This window comes from Heterodontus francisci, chromosome 19 (genome assembly GCF_036365525.1).
Source record: "Heterodontus francisci isolate sHetFra1 chromosome 19, sHetFra1.hap1, whole genome shotgun sequence".
NCBI lineage: Eukaryota > Metazoa > Chordata > Chondrichthyes > Heterodontiformes > Heterodontidae > Heterodontus > Heterodontus francisci.
The window spans coordinates 61,772,813-61,792,865 of record NC_090389.1 but is presented as its reverse complement, the minus strand read 5'-3'; the positions used below and the strand labels follow the sequence as shown (position 1 = coordinate 61,792,865).

At 40.1% G+C, this 20,053-nt stretch overlaps 1 protein-coding gene across 4 annotated transcripts in view; it reads right to left on the bottom strand.

Moving 5' to 3' along the window:
- Positions 1 to 20,053, bottom strand: part of LOC137380107 (serine/threonine-protein kinase WNK2-like) — a 258,006-nt gene that overhangs the window by 11,514 nt on the left and 226,439 nt on the right. For 3 of the 4 annotated variants that reach the window (XM_068051757.1, XM_068051761.1, XM_068051758.1), the window contains one exon: positions 11,065 to 11,163. The exons of the other annotated variant lie outside the window; for it this stretch is intronic. In XM_068051757.1, coding sequence (XP_067907858.1) covers positions 11,065 to 11,163 — 99 coding nt within the window. The remainder of the gene's footprint in view (positions 1 to 11,064; positions 11,164 to 20,053) is intronic. 4 annotated transcript variants of the gene reach the window in all.

Below are 20,053 nucleotides of genomic sequence, written 5' to 3'. Positions count from 1 at the left end.
ACATTATGTTTACTGTGGCAATGACTCTATTTCATCAGATTCAAAGCATTATTTGTGTTTCACGATAACACAAAGCATGTACTGTCACTGCAACAATGACCATATGCTCACCCAGCACCTTTTTTTTTTTATATACAGGAAGCTTGCAAAGGAAGAAGCCAGTATCGTGGGGAACGGTAGCATCATGGTACTGTTACTGGACTAGAAATCCAGAGGCTTGGACTAACACTCCAGAGACATGAGCTCAAATACCACCATGGTAGCTGGTGGAATTTGAATTCAATTAATTAATAAACCTGGTAGAAAAATTAGTCTCAGCAACGATGACCATGAAACTACCAGATTGTCGTAAAGACCTATCTAAAGTCGTTTAGGAAAGGAAACCTGCCGTCCTTACCCGGTCTGGCCTACATGTGACTCCAAATCCACAACAATGGGTTTGACTCTTAACTGCCCTCTGAAATGGCCTTGCAAGTCACCCAGTGGTATCAAACTGCCACAGAAAAGTCGAAAAAGAATAAAACTAGACTGACCACCCAGCATCAACCTAGGCACCACAAATGATAAAAGCACACCCTGCCTGGTCGACCCTGTAAAGTTCTCTTCACTAACATTTGGAGGCTTGTGCCAAAATTGGGAGAGCTGGCGCACAGACAAGTCAAGCAACAGCCTTACAGTCGTACACACCAAGTCACACTTTACAGCCAATGTCCCAGACAACATCAGTGGATCTGTCCTGCCACCAGAGTTGGCGACAGTGGTATACAGTGAGGAGGGCATGGTGCTGGGAGTCCTCAACATGGACTCCAGACCTCATGAAGTCTCATGGCATCAGGTCAAATATGGGTAAGGAAACCTTCCACTGAATACCACCCACTGCCCTCTCTCAGCTGACGAATCAGTGTTCCTCCACATTAAACACCACTTAGAAGAAGCAATGAGAGTAGCAAGGGCACAAAATGTACTCTGAGTGGGGGTCTTCAATGCCCATCCCCAAGACTGGCTCTGTAGCACCACTACTGACCAAGCTGGCCAAATCCTGAAGACATAACTGCCAGCCTGGGCCTGTGACAGGTGGTGAGAGAACCAAGAGGGAATAGCCTACTTGACCTCACCCTCACCAATCTACCTGTCGCAGATGCTTCTGTCCATGACAGTATCAGTAGGAGTGACCAGCGCACAGTCCTTGTGGGGACAAAGTCCTGTATTCACACTGAGGATACCCTCCCATTGTGGCATGTGGCACTACCACTGTGCTAAATACAATAGGATCAGAACAGATTTAGCAGCTCAAAACTGGGGCGCTGTGGTGCATCAGCAGAATCGTATTCAACCACCATCTGTAATCTCATGCCCCGGGTTCAATGAGGACTGCACGAAAGCATGCATAAAAAGGAGGTGCCAGCCTGGTGAAGCTACAACCCAAGACTACATGCATGCTAAACAGCGGAAGTAGCATGCAATAGAGCAAAACGATCCCACAATCATTGGATCAGATCAAAGCTCTGCAGTCCTGCTGCATCAGGAATGGTGATGGACAACTGAACAACTACCGGGAGGAGCAGGCTCCACAAACATCTCCATCCTCAATGATGGCGGAGCCCAGCACATCAGTGCAAAAGACAACACTGGAACATCTGTGATCATCTTCAGTCTGAAGTGCCGAGTGGATGATGCATCTCAGTCTTCTCCTGAGATCCCTACCATCACAGAAGCCAGTCTTCAGCCAATTTGATTCACTCCACGTGATATAAAGAAACAACTGAAGACACTGGATACAGAAAAGGCCCGGACAACATCCCAGCTGTAGTCCTGAAGACTTGTGCTCCAGAACTAGCTGCGCCCCCAGCAAAGCTGTTCCAGTACAGCTACAACACTGGCATCTACCCGACATTGTGGAAAATTGTCTAGGTAAGTCTTGTTCACAAAAAGCAGGACAAATCCAACACAGCCAATTACTGTCCCATCAGTCTACTCTCAATCATTAGCAAAGGTGTCATTGACAGTGTTATCAAGCAGTACTTACTCAGCAATAACCTGCTCACCGACGCTCAGTTTGGATTCCGCCAGAGCCATTCGGTTCTAGACCTCATTACAGCCTTGATCCAAACATGGACAAAAGAGCTGAATTCAAGAGGTGAGGTGAGAGTGACTGCCCTTGACATCAAGAGCATTTGACTGAGTGTGGCATTGAGGAGCCCTAGCAAAATTGATGTCAATGGGAATCAGGGGGAAAACCTTCCACTGGTTGGAGTCATACTCAGCCCAAAGTAATATGGTTGTGGTTGTTGGAAGCCAATCATCTCTGCCCTGGGGCAACACTGCAGGAGTCCTTCAGAGCAGTGACCTAGGCCCAACCATCTTCAGCTGTTTCATCAATGATCTTGCTTCCATCGTAAGATCAGAAGTGGGGACATTTGCTGATGATTGCAGTGTTCAGTACCATTCATAACTCCTCAGATACTGAAACAGTCTGTACCGCATTCAGTAAGACCCGGACAACCTTCAGGCTTGGGCTAATAAGTGGCAAGTAATATTTGAGCCACACAAGTGCCAAGCAATGATCATCTCCAACAAGACAGAATCTAACAACCTTCCCTTGACATTCAAAGGCATACCATCATTGAATTCCCGACCAACATCCTGGGGGGGTTACCACTAACCAGAAACTAACAGAACTAGACTGGCATCTATGGCTACAAGAGCATGAGAGGCTGGAAATTCTGCAGCATGTAAATCATCTCCTGACACCCCAAAGGCTGTCCACAATCTACATGGCACAAGTAAGCAGTGTGATGGAATAATTTCCACTTTCCTGGATGAGTGTGGCTCCAACATGCAAGAAGCTCAACATCATCCAGGACAAAGCAGCTGGCTTGATGGTACCCCATCCACCATTTTAAATATTCACTCCCCCCATCACCTGCACACAGTGCAGCAGTGTGTACCATCTATACAAGATGCACTGCAGCAATTCACCATGAATCCTTCAACAGCACCTTTCAAACTGGCGACCTCAACTTAGAAGAGCAAGGGCAGCAGACTCATGGAAACACTACCACCTGCTAGTTCCCCTCCAAGCTACACACCATCCAGGCTTGGAGCTACATCGGCATTCCTTCACTGTTGCCGGGTCAAAATCTTGGCACTCCCTTCCTAACAGCACTATGGGTGTACATACACTACATGGATGCAGCAGTTCAAGGCGGCCTTTTCAAGGGGCAATCAGGGATGAGCAACAAATGCTGGCCTTGCCAATGATGCTCACATCCCAGGAATGAATTAAAAACAAAAAAATCATGCTTACCTCAGCATTTCATATGATCCACTTGAAGTTGCCAACTATCCAGACAAATTTTGGAAAGGATCAGTAAGTTTGAGAAGATAATACAGAATGAGCCATTGACCAGGTGAGAAGGCAAAGAGATGGCAGGTGACGAAGGGCTTGCTGTTATGTCGAAGTACAACATGACTATAAACTGTAAGTCATTTTGCAATTTCAAGCTCATGGTGCCATCTGCTAAATGCAAGATCGTTCACAAGTATGAAGAGGCTCGTGATAACATGCCTCACTGCACAAGGCAATGCAAGCTGGTCTGGATAGTTGTAGGTTGCTTCCAACTGGGTGGTACATTGTGCAACAATGGTTGTCTATTCTGCAGGCTATCATTGAGCAGCATAAAGCATCAGCAGCATCTGCAATGGAGACATCTGGCACATAGATAAGCATAATTTGAACATCTTTCAGAAATACGCCTACTGATGATCATGCCAAAGCATTGAAATCCACAGTCCAAGACATGAAGACACATTCCAATGTGCCTGGAAACATACAAAGGACAGTCATAAGGAGGCAACAACTGTATGAGTTAAAAACAAAAAGTGCTGGAAATACTCAGCAGGTCTGGCAGCATCTGTGGCAGGAGAAGCAAAGTTAATGTTTCAGGTCTGTGACCTTTCATCGGAACTGGCAAAGGTTAGAAAAGAATTAGGTTTTAAACGAGTGAAGGGAGGGGGATGGGGGAGAGAACAAAGGGGAAGGTGTTTGATAGGGCAGGAGAGATTAAATAACAAATACATTAATAATTGTATGAGTTCTCAAATCATGAGCCATCCTTTTCCTCCGAGCAAGTGACAAGACAAATAATCTAAAGCATGCAGATTCCCACACCTTGAATAGGATTGTCTTCCTAGGTAGGCAGCCAGGAGAATGTAAGCAGGTCCTCAGAAGATCTGAGAGAATCTTTACACTTAATTTTTTCAACAGGACATCATTTAATGCACTCGAGAAAGAATATGGGCAATTATTCACTAAGCACAAGGGGACATTACAGTAGCACACCATTTTATTCATATTGCACTAATGCACCTTTACATTAGTAACAAATATTGAAAGACTATCAGAATTTTCTAATGTAAAAACGTTTATACGTAACATTGGGAACACTATTATTCCCTCCAAAAAAATCAGGCAATTTAAAACATGTAAGGTACGGATGATGTCCTTTTTGCAGAAAAAAATCATATGCAAATCACCAGGAACAAAATAACTTTACAATGCTAATCACCCCTGTGCTGTTCAGGGTACTTGCTAGAGTGCTGCAGGGGTGTATGGTGCCGTCTTGCTTTTCCTGCAGCTTGCTTTGCTGCACCTCCTCCTAAACAAGGGCAATATTGTGTAACTTGCAACACACTCACACCACAATCATTTTGTTAATTCATTACAGTTTATTCTACAAGGCAGTAAAGTAGTCCAAACACTGAAAATATTGTCAGCGGCTAAAGATTTTCTGTTATATTCCTATCTTGTAGCCCTTTCTTTTGGCAAGGAGCGTGGGTTGGGAGCTGGGTTTGGGGAGAGAGGAGGAGAGAAGAGATCTGTGGGTTTGACAGAAGTGTCAATCACATTTAGAGAATTAATCTACGTCTCTTGGAAACTAACTCTGTATTCGGTCTTGCTTTCCATACACTCAAGGAATTAATGACTTCCTTGTGATGCCATTAATGCTATTCACACTCCCAGGAAAAAGAACATTAATTTAAATAATGTTTTGTTGGATATTGAACGAACAATAACCATTTATTGGAAAAAAAAGGGCACTGCCTCCACATACCCAAATGACAATATGGATTTAATCAATGGTGTTTTTTTACTCAAGGAATGCACATTATTCATATAATTGAGTTTCTCAAGTTGGTGTTGCATGCCATTACCGAATTTGAAATATGCTTTGTATTAGAAAAGGAAATGTCATTTTAATGATGCAGCCATGTAAACTTGATCAAAGTGACATCTCTTGTTGGCACCTGTTGCTTAGAAGCTTAGTGAGATCACTTTCACACAAGAGTGCCCTCTAGAAATTACTCTGTAGCTGAAGATTTTGTTCCATCAACTGACATCAGTCTGACACCAAATCTCTGCCAAGGCATTTCGTCTTAACATACTGCTCTTAGTTATGGCCCAGGTAGGTGACCTGCTGTGACACTCACTCTGCACTCACTAGTAACAAGTCCTGCATCTGCCACCTATGACTGAGATTCCACAACCATGTTTCTCCCCATCATACTATGTATTTAACAATAGCAGAAACCCATGCTGAAAAGTTCATTGAACTAGTAGAAGAGGGTAAAATCCCTCTATTAAAATTACCCATTCTGCTTACCATTGTAACTTCACCAGATAAATTTGATGCTTTGTCACCTTTAAATGGGAGATATCAGCAACGTGGGAATGAAATAAATCCAAAGTAAATTTGCCATTACCTGGTTAATACAAATGCACAAAGACACTTCTCTTTTATACATATTTACTGCACGTGCTAGCTCTAATGCACAGATCAAATTAAATCCCTAAGTGATCATCTCAGCCTATACTTTATCTGAGTAGAGTGACTGATATTAGAGTCAAAGATAATTTGCATTCCCTAGTGTTCTTCTGTTGAGTTTTGCGGGAAACCAAAGTGACTAAATTACAAGGAAAAATTACCAGGAGATTCAACTGAACATGATACAATTGGTACCCTGGTCCAACATTACTATGGGGAGTTGGAGTATTTCAAACTCTATTTCTTACAAACAGCAATCAGTGCATGATGAAAATCCCTGTTGGTCTCAAGATTGAGAGAACTTAGGTGTATTTAGAGACTCCCAGCCTGATCTCATCTGCCGACAATGAAAAGATCTCAAAAGAATATCAAATATGATTTGGAGCATTTCCACCAGTATACTCATCATCATCTTAAAGCATCATATGTGCAATTATGCTGAACAGTGTGTAAAGCTAGCCAAATACCAATATATGGATAGCTGAAATACAGCAGCATCACAAGTCATGGAAGGAGTCGTCAACAGTGCTATCAAGTGGCACTTGCTCAGCAATAACCTGCTCACCGACACTCAGTTTGGGTTCCGCCAGAGCCACTCAGCTCCTGACCTCACTACAGCCTAGGTACAAACATGGGCAAAACAGCTGAACTCCAGAGATGAGGTGAGAGTGACTGCCCTTGGCATCAAGGCAGCATTTGACCGAGTATGGCATCAAGGAGCACAAGCAAAACTGGAGTCAATGAGAATCAGGGGGAAAACTCTCCGCTGGTTGGAGTCATACCTAGCGCAAAGGAAGATGGTTGTGGTTATTGGAGGCCAATCATCTCAGCTCCAGGATATCACTGCAGTAGTGCCTCAGGGTAGTGTCTGAGGCCCAACCATCTTCAGCTGCTTCATCAATGACCTTCCTTCAATCATAAGGTCAGAAGTGGGGATGTTCGCTAATGATTGCACAATTTTCAGCATTATTCACGGCGACTCAGATACTGAAGTAACCCATGTCCAGATGCAGCAAGACCTGGGCAACATCCAGGCTTGGGTTGATAAGCAGCAAGTAACATTCACGTCACACAAGTGCCAGGCAATGACAATCTCAAACAAGAGAGAATCTAACCATCTACCCTTGATGTTCAATGGCCTTAACATCGCTGAATCCCCCACTATCAACATATTGGCGGTCTCCATTGACCAGAAACAGAACTGGACCAATCACATAAATGCTGTGGCTACAACAGCAGGTCAGAAGCTGGGAATTCTACAGCGTGTAACTCAACTCCTGTCTCCCCAGTGCCTGCCCACCATTAACAAGGCACAAGTCAGCAGTGTGATGGAATACTCTCCACTTGCCTGGATAGGTGCAGCTCCAACAACACTCAAGAAGCTCGACACCATCCAGGACAAAGCAGCCCGCCTGATTGACACCCCGTCCACCATCTTCAACATTCACTCCCTCCACCACCGACGCACGGTGGCAGCAGTGTGTACTATACACAAGATGCACTGCAGCAACTCACCAAGGGTCCTTCGACAGCACCTTTCAAACCCGCGACCTCTACCACCTAGAAGAACAAGGGCAGCAGATGCATGTAACGCCACCATTTGCAAGTTCCCCTCCAAACCACACACCATCCTGACTTGGAACTATATCACATTCCTGTACTGTCGCTGGGTAAAAATCCTGAAACTCCCTTCCTAACAGTGTACCGACACCTCAAGGACTACAGCAGTTTAAGAAGGAAGCTCACCACCACCTTCTCAAGGGCAATTAGGGATAGGCAATAAATGCTGGCCTAGCCAGCAACACCCACATCCCACAAATAAAAAAAAGCATTTTGTGGCCAGTAGAAATTCTGAAGGGAAACCCTCGTTCTTTTATCTGGTATTCAGCATATTGCCAAAATAATAATACACATCTTGCTGGGAAGGGTGCATCTTTCATAGCTATTGAGCACACAACCAAACTTCTGTTTAAACTAATGTGTTAAAGAGAATTGTTTTAAATTACTCAACCTTAAAGGAATATTTCAAAAAGGTTCACACGAATAGGAACATTTTTCTTGTAACTGCAATTACTCGACACCGAAAATTAATTTAAAAGCTTAACCTGCATCAGTTAATTATTTTCCAATAGCTGTCCTAAGTTGGAAGATGGGTGGGGCTAAGACAGGCTCTTGCACTCAGGCTTGGAGTGCTTTGGTGCCTAAAAATGATATATGACAAGGCAGATGTGCTAAATTCAATATCCAACACCCTCTGGACTTGTTTTAATAACAGAATGCCACCGTCCTCAGTTAGTATATTTGCATTTTACTTCATATGAATCAGAAACAAATAAAAAACAAAGGTTACAGTTAGGATTCTTTCTTTCTTTTGGGCCTCCTTATCTCGAGAGACAATGGATACGCGCCTGGAGGTGGTCAGTGGAGTGACCTCTCCATGGCGCATGCCTGGGCAAATTTATGGAGGTTGAGAGTTGCCCAGTCGTCAAAACCCCCCTCTCGGCCTTTCTGGTGGGGTCCAAAGGAGTGCAGGACACGATACTTAGGAGAAATTAAGCAACCAAGATAAACTGAAATAAAAACAAAAGAATTGATGGAAACATTCAACAGGTCAGACAGCATCTCTGGAAAAGGAAGGCAGGATTAATATTTGAAGTCTTATGATCCTTTGTCAAAATGAGGATTTCTAATGAAGTATCATAAAACCTGAAACATTAAACCTACATTCCTCTCCAGGGATGCTGCCTGACCAGAATGTTTCTAGTTTTATTTCAGATTTCCTGCATTTGCAGTATTTTGCTTTTACTGTATTAAAAAGGTCTCTCTACATCTATCTATTTCCTCATAAGGTAGTACTGAAATGAATCAGGTTGCAATTTCCAGGCATATTATCTTCATTAGTTCAATTTTGATGGTAACAATCCTGAAACATTGATGGGTTGAACTCATACTGTGTAAACTTAGTAAAAGTATTAAAATAAACAAATATCCTTTAAAATAATAAAGGAATTTCATATGAATGCATTACCAATATCACACAGCAGAATTTCAAATAGTAAGTTGGAATTGCTATGAAGTGAATCATTTATTACAGGATTTCTTCAGAAAAAATATTCCTCATGCATTCTTGATCTAAATGATCTATCTTAAACTGCCAAAAAAAATCCACAACAAAAAACACGATTCAGAAACACATACCATTCAAAGCCTTCTTTACTAAAATCTAAAGGTCAACTTCTGCTCTAACTTAGCAAACACTTAATTTTACCTGGGCACTTCTTCCTTCAAAATAAAAATTTCATCACAAAATATTTGTCATTTTACAACACCTCAATGGCCTTCAGTACCTGATCAGGACAATATACCTTTACATATTCAAAACAATGCACAGATAGACTTCGCATTTTAAAAAAAAATTCTTGAAAGAAACAGATACTTTTTTATTCCAAGAAAACTACAAATTGTGGTGCACAAATGGGGTATAAAACTATGTGCTCAGAGTGCAGCTTATGGATTAACATTTATACCTCGATATATTCTAGATAAATTTAACCAACTGTCAATCAGTAAATATAGAAAAGTAGTTATTATAGAACAATCTGAATGCTGGAAAGAATGCTAGCAGGGATATTACTAAAAATATACATATCGTTACCATCTCCTTGAAAAATTCCAGGTATACCATTCTCTAGGAGCTTTGTGCACTAATACTTTGCAACTGCTCAACAAGTTAATTTGGTGATATTCCCCATTCCAAATAATTTGCCAATTTGAGAAGGGACTCCACTTGTGCAGATTTTTAAACTGCAGCTCTTTAATTGCTTGCGATGGCTCCAAGTGGCTGGCGAAGACCAATCAGCCTTTGATATAAATTCGACTTATCAATTTCAGATGGAACTTCCATCAATTAATTTGATACGCAGCCAACAGAGTCGCAAAAATGTCAGGTGGGTTCCCAAGCATGAGAGAGCTAGCAAAAAACACCCAACTGATCAACTGCTGCAGCACCAGCTCATCTGCCAGTGTGATTTCAGGCAGTCATTGTATGCAGTCTTTATTCCTCACTGCTGTACTTGTGGGCCCATGATTGCTGTTGAGAGCCACAGGTTGGCTAACTGACTGCAGCCTCTGCAGAATAAAATGACAACTCTTGCCATATATCTGCTCACATCCTTGCATACTGGTGGATGTTTCAAAGCATACTAGAAATATTCTTCCAAAACTTTGGCTTTCAAGCATCACTCAGAGCACAACATTTTTCCCTAAATAAAGGCACCTTAAAAAATTAAAAGTATATTTTATATATAATAGAGTTTTTTTTTTAAAAAAAAGGTAATGTTTAAACAAACTACATCACAAATACTGTGGCAAGTTACACAACAGCATAACAGAATTGATCAATTCTAGTGCTCCAGCCAGGATTTTCACAATAAAGTGTATCTGGCACAAAATTATTATAACCCAGAACACACAAATTAAACATCCTAAATATCTGTTACTTAACAGTAAATAAACTAGTAGGAAAATGGAGGAGTGGTTACAAGTGTGATAAATGAGAATAGAAAATATTCAAATGAATATAACTGCACAAAGCTTATTGAAAACCATGTTAGACAATTCAACTGAACGCTAACTGGAGCACTGATGTATCAGCATTTCTCACATGCAAAGGTACAACCGTTTAAAAATATTAAAATATTCAACACAGTCCTTAAATACGAGTTGTAGTCTCCAGTAACCTTCCTAGTACTGCATCAAGGAAATACACTAAGTATCCAGCTTGTTACATGCAAGTCTTCGTTGTCGAAACATGTGTGAAAGAGACCAGTCTTCTACAGGAGCTCTGAGTTCCCCATTTTTGGTGAAGTGAGACGCTAGGGGAGTAGACTTGTATATTTGTCATATTTTGAGAAAATTTAAAAAATTACTTAAAAACAAATTACACTAAAATACAAAAGCTTTGGTACACTCGGTAAATTTTCTGAGTAAATTTTACATGAAAGTTTTTTTTTTATATACAGAAAATGAGCTCTTCCACATATGCCTTTAGTATTTAGTGATGAGCCAAAAGCAGTGCACTAAAGCATTTGTATGTGAAATGAAAATATGCAATTATGATAACCAATAAATTAAAAAAATGGGCTAAAAAGCAGGCTTCCTGCAGAAATATAAAATGGACTGAGATAGCAAGAGAAGGTGATGGGATGATTAGTTTAAATACAAAAGAACAAATACAAACAGATGGACAAAGACACAGGTCCACTGAGGAATCTGGTACGAGGTTTGCTACTAGATTTATAGGTCACTCTCTCAGACGTTTGGTGGAAAACCGTCCAGCCTGCGAATGAATATAAAGGGGAAAAAAAACAAGACACTAGTAAAGTACATACAGCAGTGACTCAAAATTATAAATAATTTAGCTGGGTGGATATAGCATCCACAGTTTTTTTTTTACTATTAATACAACTATGAAAGAATTTTAGTTAAAAAGAAAATCGATCATGCTCAAATAAATGAAATGGGAGGGGAAAAAAAAATCAAAGTTTACTTTTTATGTTGACATTTGACTAAGGAAAATAATTATTGAAAATTTACTGAACACAAATAATTGATCTGCTATAAATTAGTGCTTCACATTGAATAAATCTGTAATTAGCTCCCTCATGCACAATTAAACATAGAGCTATTTTTGAATATACGCAATGCTTAGAACATTAGTTAAAATGAAAAGACATTATACCACTGTATGATTACTAAGATTTTAGTGAACTTGTAAATACAGAACTACTCTGCAAATGTTTCATTCTATCAATGTCACAAAACAAGATTTGAAACACTTAAAACACATTCGAACTGTATTTGGTTCCTTCATCTAATGTCCATTACTTCCTTGAAGAGAATATTCCTCAGATTATTCTGAAAAAGAACTACACATTTGTTGCTTTCCTATTGCAATGGTTTGACAACATATTGTTCACTTAATATTTAGCATATGGACTGTGAAATTGTCATTGTGGTTCAGTAGTAGCATACTGAGTGACTCAGAAGGTTCTAGGGTCAAGCTCTACTCTAGACAGTAGAGTGCTGCATTGTCAGAGGTGCCATCTTTCAGATGAAACATTGAAACAAGGTCATGTGTGCTGTTCAAATATAGGTAAAAGATCCTAGGGCAGAGGAGTTCTTCTGGTATCATGGCCAACATTTATCCCTCAAACACCACTGCCAATAGAGATTACCTAGTCATTTGCCTCATTGCTTTTTGTGGGACCTTGCTGGCTGCCATACTTGCCTATAAAACGACAGTTCAAAAGTCATGCATTGACCATGAAGTGCTTTGGGGCGTCATGAAAGGCACTATATAAACACAAGTTTTTATTTCTTTGAATATATTGGGAAAAAGGTGCATTAGTAACTTGCTCCTGTCATATGATGCATTTTAATGTAATATTCCTGTCATTTGACGTAATATTACATTGCCCAGATTCACTTAGTCAACATTTATCACACATTATCCCAAACATTTATCAACTAGCAATATTTATAGCTTTACTAAAATATCATAATTTCTTTAGCAGCTTTATTCCTAGCAGTTACAATGGCTTTGGATTATGGCAAATCTGATATTTCCCAATTGACTAGTTTCTGATATTGGAGTTATCAGCTGCAAATCTATATCTTGTAGTTCTGTACTGCCTTGTGTTTGTACACTAATCCATTGTGTTGCTGAACTACTGTATTGTTAGTGTTATAGCAATATCTGTTTGGAGACTACTGCTTTATTCAAGATTAGGCACTAGATCATAGCAGACATTTATGACTGTAACCAAGTACTGAATGGTACTACTGTACACAATATTCAGTGATATGAACAGATAAATCAGTTTTTTAAAAAGTATTTCAGTAAATTGGAAATGTACACTAAATGTCACTTTAAAATTGGCTCCATATTGCTTTCCTTGAGTATTCATTATATCCTCTAAGTCACCAGAGCTAATAAATCACTGTGGAGCTTATAAAATGATACGACGTTAGTGTTTGGTAGCATGACAATATTTTATTAATACAAATTGCAACCATAACCATTAAACTGTATTTGTCAGAACAGCAACCATGTCTGACTATTAAAAAGTACATATAACCAACAGGGTAACCAGGGCTGGAAACATTAAAACACACAGTTTAATGGTTTAAAGCCTGGATAGTTATGGTACCTAGGCTTCTACCTCAAACCTATTTAACCTTGTTGATCATTGTTTGGCTTTTTCAAAACAAACTTTAAAAGGACATTTTTGTCCTGATAACCTCGCAGAGCAGTTTTTACGTAATTAAACTTAAAAGTTGGTGAAAATGTTAGCATGATGGTCCAATAACTTTCTTTCGTCTGGGTTTGAATGCTAGAACAACTTCAGGTAACACAGTGGCTATGTTTACCGCAACTACCATTACTATAAAAGTTATTGTATTTATTCGGAAGTAAGTTTAAAACTCATCCGACCTGTAAAATCACCAGCAAGGCCACGTGACTGCAGGGGATTGGATTTAGCTATTATTGTTGTTGTTAATCACATCCAACAACAACTTGCCTTCATATAGGTTTTTAATGTAGTAAAACATCCCAAGGAGAGTTAACAAAATTTGATTGAGCCATATAAAGCGCAGATGACCATTACATCTTAAAGGAGGAGAGCGCAGGCAGGTACTGGAGGAGAGTTATTGTTGTACCATTGCTTAAAAAGAGAGAAAGGGATAGACCAAGTAATTACAGGCCAGTCAGCCTAACTCTGGTGGTGGGAAAATTATTGCAAAAAATTGAGGGACAGGATAAATCCTTATTTAGAAAGGCACAAACTAATCAAAGACAGCCAGCATGGATCTGTTAAGGGAAGGTCGTGTCTGACTAACATGATTGAAATTTTTGAGGAAACAACCAGGAGGGTCGATGAGGGTAGTGCGTATGAAGTAGTCTATATGGATTTTAGAAAGGCTTTTGATAAGCACCCACATGCAGACTGATCACAAAAGTAAAAACCCATGGGATCCAAGGCAAAATGGCAAGTTGGATGTTTTTGTGACCGTAAGTGGGGTTCCGCAGGGCTCAGTAGTAGGTCACTTGCTCTTTGTGACATTGATGACTTGAATGTAGGGGGTATGATCAAGAAGTTTGCAATGATACAAAAATTGGCTGCGTGAAGAAGAAAGCTGTAAACTGCGGGAAGATATCAATGAACTAGTCAGGTGGGTGGAACAGTGGCAAATGGAATTTAATCCAAAGAAGTGGGAGGTAATGCATTTGGGGAAGGCTAACAAGGCAAGGGAATACACAATAAATGGTTGGCTTCTGAGAAGGTGTAGAGAAACAGAGGGACCCTGGAGTGCATTCCCACAGATTCCTGAAGGTGCTGGAAAGGTAGTTAAGGTGGTCAAGAAGGCACACTGAATACTTGCCTTTATTAGCCGAGGCATAGAATATAAGAGCTGGGAAATTATGCTGGAACTGCATAAACACTAGTTAGGCCACAGCTGGAGTACTGTGTGCAATTCTGATCACCTCTCTATAGGAAAGATGTGACTGCACTAGAGAGGGTACAGAGGAAATTTATGAGCATGTTGCCTGGAATGGAAAATTTTTGTTTTAAGGAAAAATTGGATAGGCTAGGGTTGTTTCCTTTGGAACAAAGGAGGCTGAAGGGAGACCCAATTGAAATGTATAAAATTATGAGGGGTCTGGATAGAGTGGATAGGAAGGCCCTGTTCCCCTTGGTTGAGCAGTCCATAAGCAGGTGGCATAGACTTAGGGCAAGTAGTAGGAGGTTCAGATGGCATTCGAGGGGAAGCTTTTTCACCCAGAGGGTGGTGGGAATCTGGAACTCACTGCCTGAAAGGGTGGTAGAGGCAGAAAGCCTCATAACATTTAAATTGTACTTGGATACGCACTTGAAGACTAAGAGCTGGACGCAGTGGGCTGAATGGTCTCTCTCCGTGCTGTAAATTTCTATGATTCTACGGCAAAAAGGTTTAGGGAGGGAATTCCAGAGCTTGGGGACTAAGCAGCTGAAAGCACGGATGCCAATGGTGGAGCAAACAAAATACAGGATGCGCAGGAGGGCAGATATCTGAGGGTTGTAGGGCTGGAGGAGATTACAGAGCTAGGGAGGGCGAGGCCATGCAGGGGTTGAGAACAAGGATGAGAATTTTAAAATCAAGGTGCTGCTTGACCAGGAGCCAATCTAGGCCAGCGAACACAGGGGTGATAGGCGAACAGAATTTGATGACAGTTTGATAGAGGTGCATGAGATTATGACAGGTTTAGACAAGGTAGAGAAAGAAAAGCTGTTCCCATTAGCTGATGGTGCAAGAACTAGGGGACACAGGTTTAAAGCTTTGGGCAAGAGATACAGGGGATGCAAGGAAGAAATTTTTTAATGCAGTGAGCGTTAATGACTCAGAACTCCCTATGAGGGTAGTGGAAGCAGAGATGAGCAATAATTTCAAAAGGAAATTGGATAGGCACTTGACGAAAATGAACTTGCAGGACTATGGGGACAGAGTGGGGGAATGGAACTGTATGGATTGCTCTACAGATAGCCGGCATGGACTCAATCGACTGAATGGCCTCCCTCTGTGCTGTCATGATTCTATTTATGCAAAAGTCAGGCAATAAAGTCATGTTTTACATTTTGATGAAAAAAAAACATTGCCAGGTTAATTGGCATTTGAAACAACGTAACATCTGGAGGTAAACATGGTTGCTGTCATAATTTACTATCAAGTGTTCTTCTCTACTACTACAATTGCAAAAATGAACCTGTTTCTGTTTTATTATAAATCACTTCAAATTATAAAATCTGCATTCAAATCAGTACATCACACCTTTACAACCAACAGATAATATCTTGCGATATATTTTAGAATGCTTACATATTTTCAAATTTTCTTGTGCTATATGTGTTTTTTTTTTATAAATTGTTGCAAGTGCCTACAGTCTTTGAAAAAGAGGCTAGGAAAGTGAAGGGTTGGGAAATAATTTTCCATTTTAACTGAACTAGAAAGCAGTAACTCTTCATGTAAGTTTGGTCATCCAGACACACTACTCCATGTGGGCAAACAGTGAATTTATTTGCCTATTGGCAGTCCCTTCCCATGTTCATATGTACAGACTCCATCCCATCTTCAAAATTGAGAATGAGATTAAGATGGATGAAAAAAGCAGATAAGCAGAAAGTTTAAAAGTTTTGTAAAACACAAGCAAAATAGGGAAGGTTAGATTAAGCAGGAGAAAGGTAAAAATTGAACGAAAAAGAAAGTAAAGGACAGAGGACAAGCTGAATTAGTGTTTTAAAATTTTCAGTATAAATGTTTTGTTTTTTGTAGTTTAGGGCTATATTATCCTTGGGAAAGTCTTTTGTGTAAGATCAAAGTAGCAACGTCAAAATGTGTCTAGCCAATGAAGAATCCAGTTTCTACTTGTTTGTGTGGGAATACTTAGTGAGAAGGCCAAGGTTATTCCTTGGCTAGGGATACATGAGATGGGGAGGGGGCTTCACCAGACATTGGGCTAAGACTGCAGCAGTTGACTATAAAATGTTGAGTGGAACATGTGGCCTGTCTTTTAAGTGTCAGCCCAGAGCTGATTCCAGCTGGAGTGCATCAGCTATTTGCAGTAAAGGTACCCATATTTCCTGATATTGCCTAACCTCATATGCAATCCATGCTCTGATCGGCAGATACATTGCTGGTACTTTGTCCACATTGTGAGGAGAGGTGTTTGGCTATTGCACAACAGGGGAATTAATTCAATTTCACGGGAGAACAGAAAGGCGGCTGAAATTAACCCTTACCACTTACACCTGCAGAAGAATTCTCCACTGCACATACTTCACCGTGGACAATTTCAGAAAATTTTTATACCATCTTTCACGACTCAGGACATTCCAAAGGGCTTTACAGCCAACAAAGATGAGTGCTGGTAACACTGTTGGCACAAGGGTACACTCCTGCACACATTCTGATCAAGTACCAGCCTCCACTCCTTCTGGACAGGAGCTCCCAATGGACTCGTCATGTTCTTTTACCCAAACCCCATGCATATTTGCCTTGATGATGCCCAGCAGTCACAGGCTTAGAGATTTTGTTCATCGTAGGAGGAGAATCCAGGAATTTTTTTTAAAGAAATAAAAGGTAATGCAACTTCAAGCAAAAGTCATCACAATGCTCAAAATAAAACACATATTGGTGTAATGCCTACCAAACAGGTATTTTTGAATAGCTACGTACATGCAGATATGCAAAATTTAATAGCAGACCCTCATTTAAGGCACCAATGACAACTGGTCCAATAGTGCATTGCAGTTAGATACAAAATGAGTCAAATTAACCATTTGTGTTGTTTCTCCAATTAATTATGAGGCACCATACTTCTTAGTCACTATTTACATTTAGAAACCTTCTCTACCTCTGTCAATTTCCTGTGCATTTTGTTTTGAAGGGTGTACATGACCCAGTCAAACTGTTCTTCCAACCTCCTTGAACAGAATTACATATCTACCCAGATATCACAGCCAAGATTATAAACTCAGTACGGAAAATACAGTTGTGAAAATACATCCTATTATTTTCACATAACATTTTACTACTAATGTGTCATATAATACTATGTGCTTAACATGTTTACAGTTAACTTCCACTAGCAGAATTAAGCACTAATTGCTCCAGAATTTATACTTCTGTCTATACTTAGCACATTTGTTATATTTGTACTTAGGTCAGCTGAAAACTGCAGTTGATGAGCCAGAGTTTTTCCCAAGGTCAAGCTGAATTCAAGCTAATGTGTAGTTACACTGCCAATTTTGCATCGATACAAAATGAGTTTGGATATATAACTACACAGAAGTGTCAGTTAACTCAGGGATATAGTTCTGATCTGATTCCTGAGCACATTAAAGGTGAGGGGGTTATCTCTTAATAGTTTTGAGTTTGTACTGAATGCAGTACAGCTCCAGCCACTGTGAGTAAGTATTTTCAAAGCGTTCAGGGAGTCCACGACGGTATAACTGCAGCTTAAGAAACAGGTTTTGTACCTTGGGCTTTTTCATGAGGCAGAGAGAGGAGAGAAGAATGACTGTGTAGCAGTTTAGTAGTATGGTTAAGTTGTTACTAGGAATGCATTTCAGTGATCATTAAAGAATATTTGTGGCTGTTTTCACAGAATCACAGATTTGTTACAGCACAGAAAGAGGCTATTCGACCCATTGTGTCAGTGCTGGCTCTCTGAAGCAGCAATTTACCTCGTGCCACTCCCCCGCCTTCTCCCCATAGCCCTGCATATTCTTCCTGAGATAACAATCCAATTCCTTCTTGAATGCCTCGAATGAACACTCTCAGGCAGTGCATTCCAGATTCCAACTACTCGCTGTGTGAAAAGGTTTTTCATGTCCCAATTGCTTCATTTGTCAATTACCTTAAATCTGTGCCCTCTTGTTTGATACTTCCATCAATGGGAACAGTTTTTCCCTATTTACTCTGTTCAGATCCTTCATGATTTTGAATACCTCTATCAAATCTCCTTTCAACCTTCTCTTCTCCAACGAAAACAGTCCCAACCTCTCCAATTTATTTACATAACTGAATTTCCTCATCCCTGGAACACTCGTTAATTCCTTCACATCTTTTAAGTGCTTTCCTTTTAAAATAGGTTGTCCACATTTAAAATGTGGTTTGGATTCAGAATTTAATGCATGATTTTTTTCAATCCAAATATTCAGATATTTCTTAAAATATAAAAAAATGCCTTGATATCACTTCAGTTTCTGAACTGAAATATGAGGATGGCAATTGTAATATTTTCTGTATTAAGCATCAACAGAAATAGCTGTCTTATATTTTTGATTGCAGTATCTTGTTGTTGACTTGCCACACCGATACTGCTTCAGTAGTAAGGCTGTGAAAGCATGATTAGACAGAATCAACAGCTAGGGCGAATTACATATATACGGACAGCAGTAAATCAAAGTCTAATTTTTCTCTTATCAGTCATATTCTGTTTTTTGTCATACTTCATGAAAAATGGTTGAGGTGAGGTGAGTTTATAGCTTGTAATGAACAACAAAACTATGTCATATGTGAAATTGTACAATGGGTATCAGATGCAAGAATTACAAAAGTTTACCTGCATGTTCTAGTATAATAATGTATATAGATTGCATTTACAGAATTGGAATAGAGTAAAACATACATTTTAATACTAGAATAGCTTAATAGCCAGTTTGAAATTCCAGTAAAATGAAATATTGAGCATCTTCCTAGCTGCATTCATGGATAGCTCAATTCCAAAGAAAATTCAAAATTCTATTCTTGACTGAGACTCTCACTAAAACTTCCCAGACAACATAGATCTTTCTAACTTTCTACACATCTTATGGTTGGAAAAGAAAGCAGCAAGGACAATTTGCAAGTCAGTTAAGTGGATCAACTGCTAGAATGACCAAGAACCAGGGTGGCATTTCTGGAACTAACCATGAGCTGAACTGCTTCAATTATCTCCATGTAAAATCACCATGTAGGCTAGGATAAGATAATGTAGCATAAAATAAATTATAAGCAGGCATAGACACTGAAATCTCCCTGTATTTAAAATACTAGGAGTTTCTAATTGTGAACTTAACAAACACACTGGAGGAGATTTTAAAGCCCTCCACCCACTGGAAATGGGACAATAGTGGAGTTAATATGTAGGTGGTGAACTTACCGCCATTTCCTCTCCACCGCTATCTTTCTGTTGGGCAGCCTTGGCCTCAAACAGGCAGGACCCATGCTAATCTGTGCAAATTGGAGTCCTATAATATATATAGGATCCCAATGCCATTTTAATAGACAACTGGACAGGACATCTGCTGTGGATACTCCCATTAGTAAAACTTGGCAGTACAGCAAAAAAAAAAGGCCTGAGAAAGGCTAAAATTTTGTTTTTTGAGGCCAGGAAGAGCAAAAGTGCTCCTTTCTGCTTCACAAGAATGACATTGGCTGCTGTCACCCCAGACTGTCCTCCCTCTGCAATCACAACTCATTCCATCCATGATCTACCTTTTTCCTGGCAGGGTTGACTGATCCTGCACCAGCCTGGAGCTGGCAAGTTGCATTGGGATATATGTTTGTGGCATGCAACTCGCCACATCGCCTGCCAGCAGTACGGGGTAGCAGGCTAACACACACTGCTGTTTGCCAGTCCTATA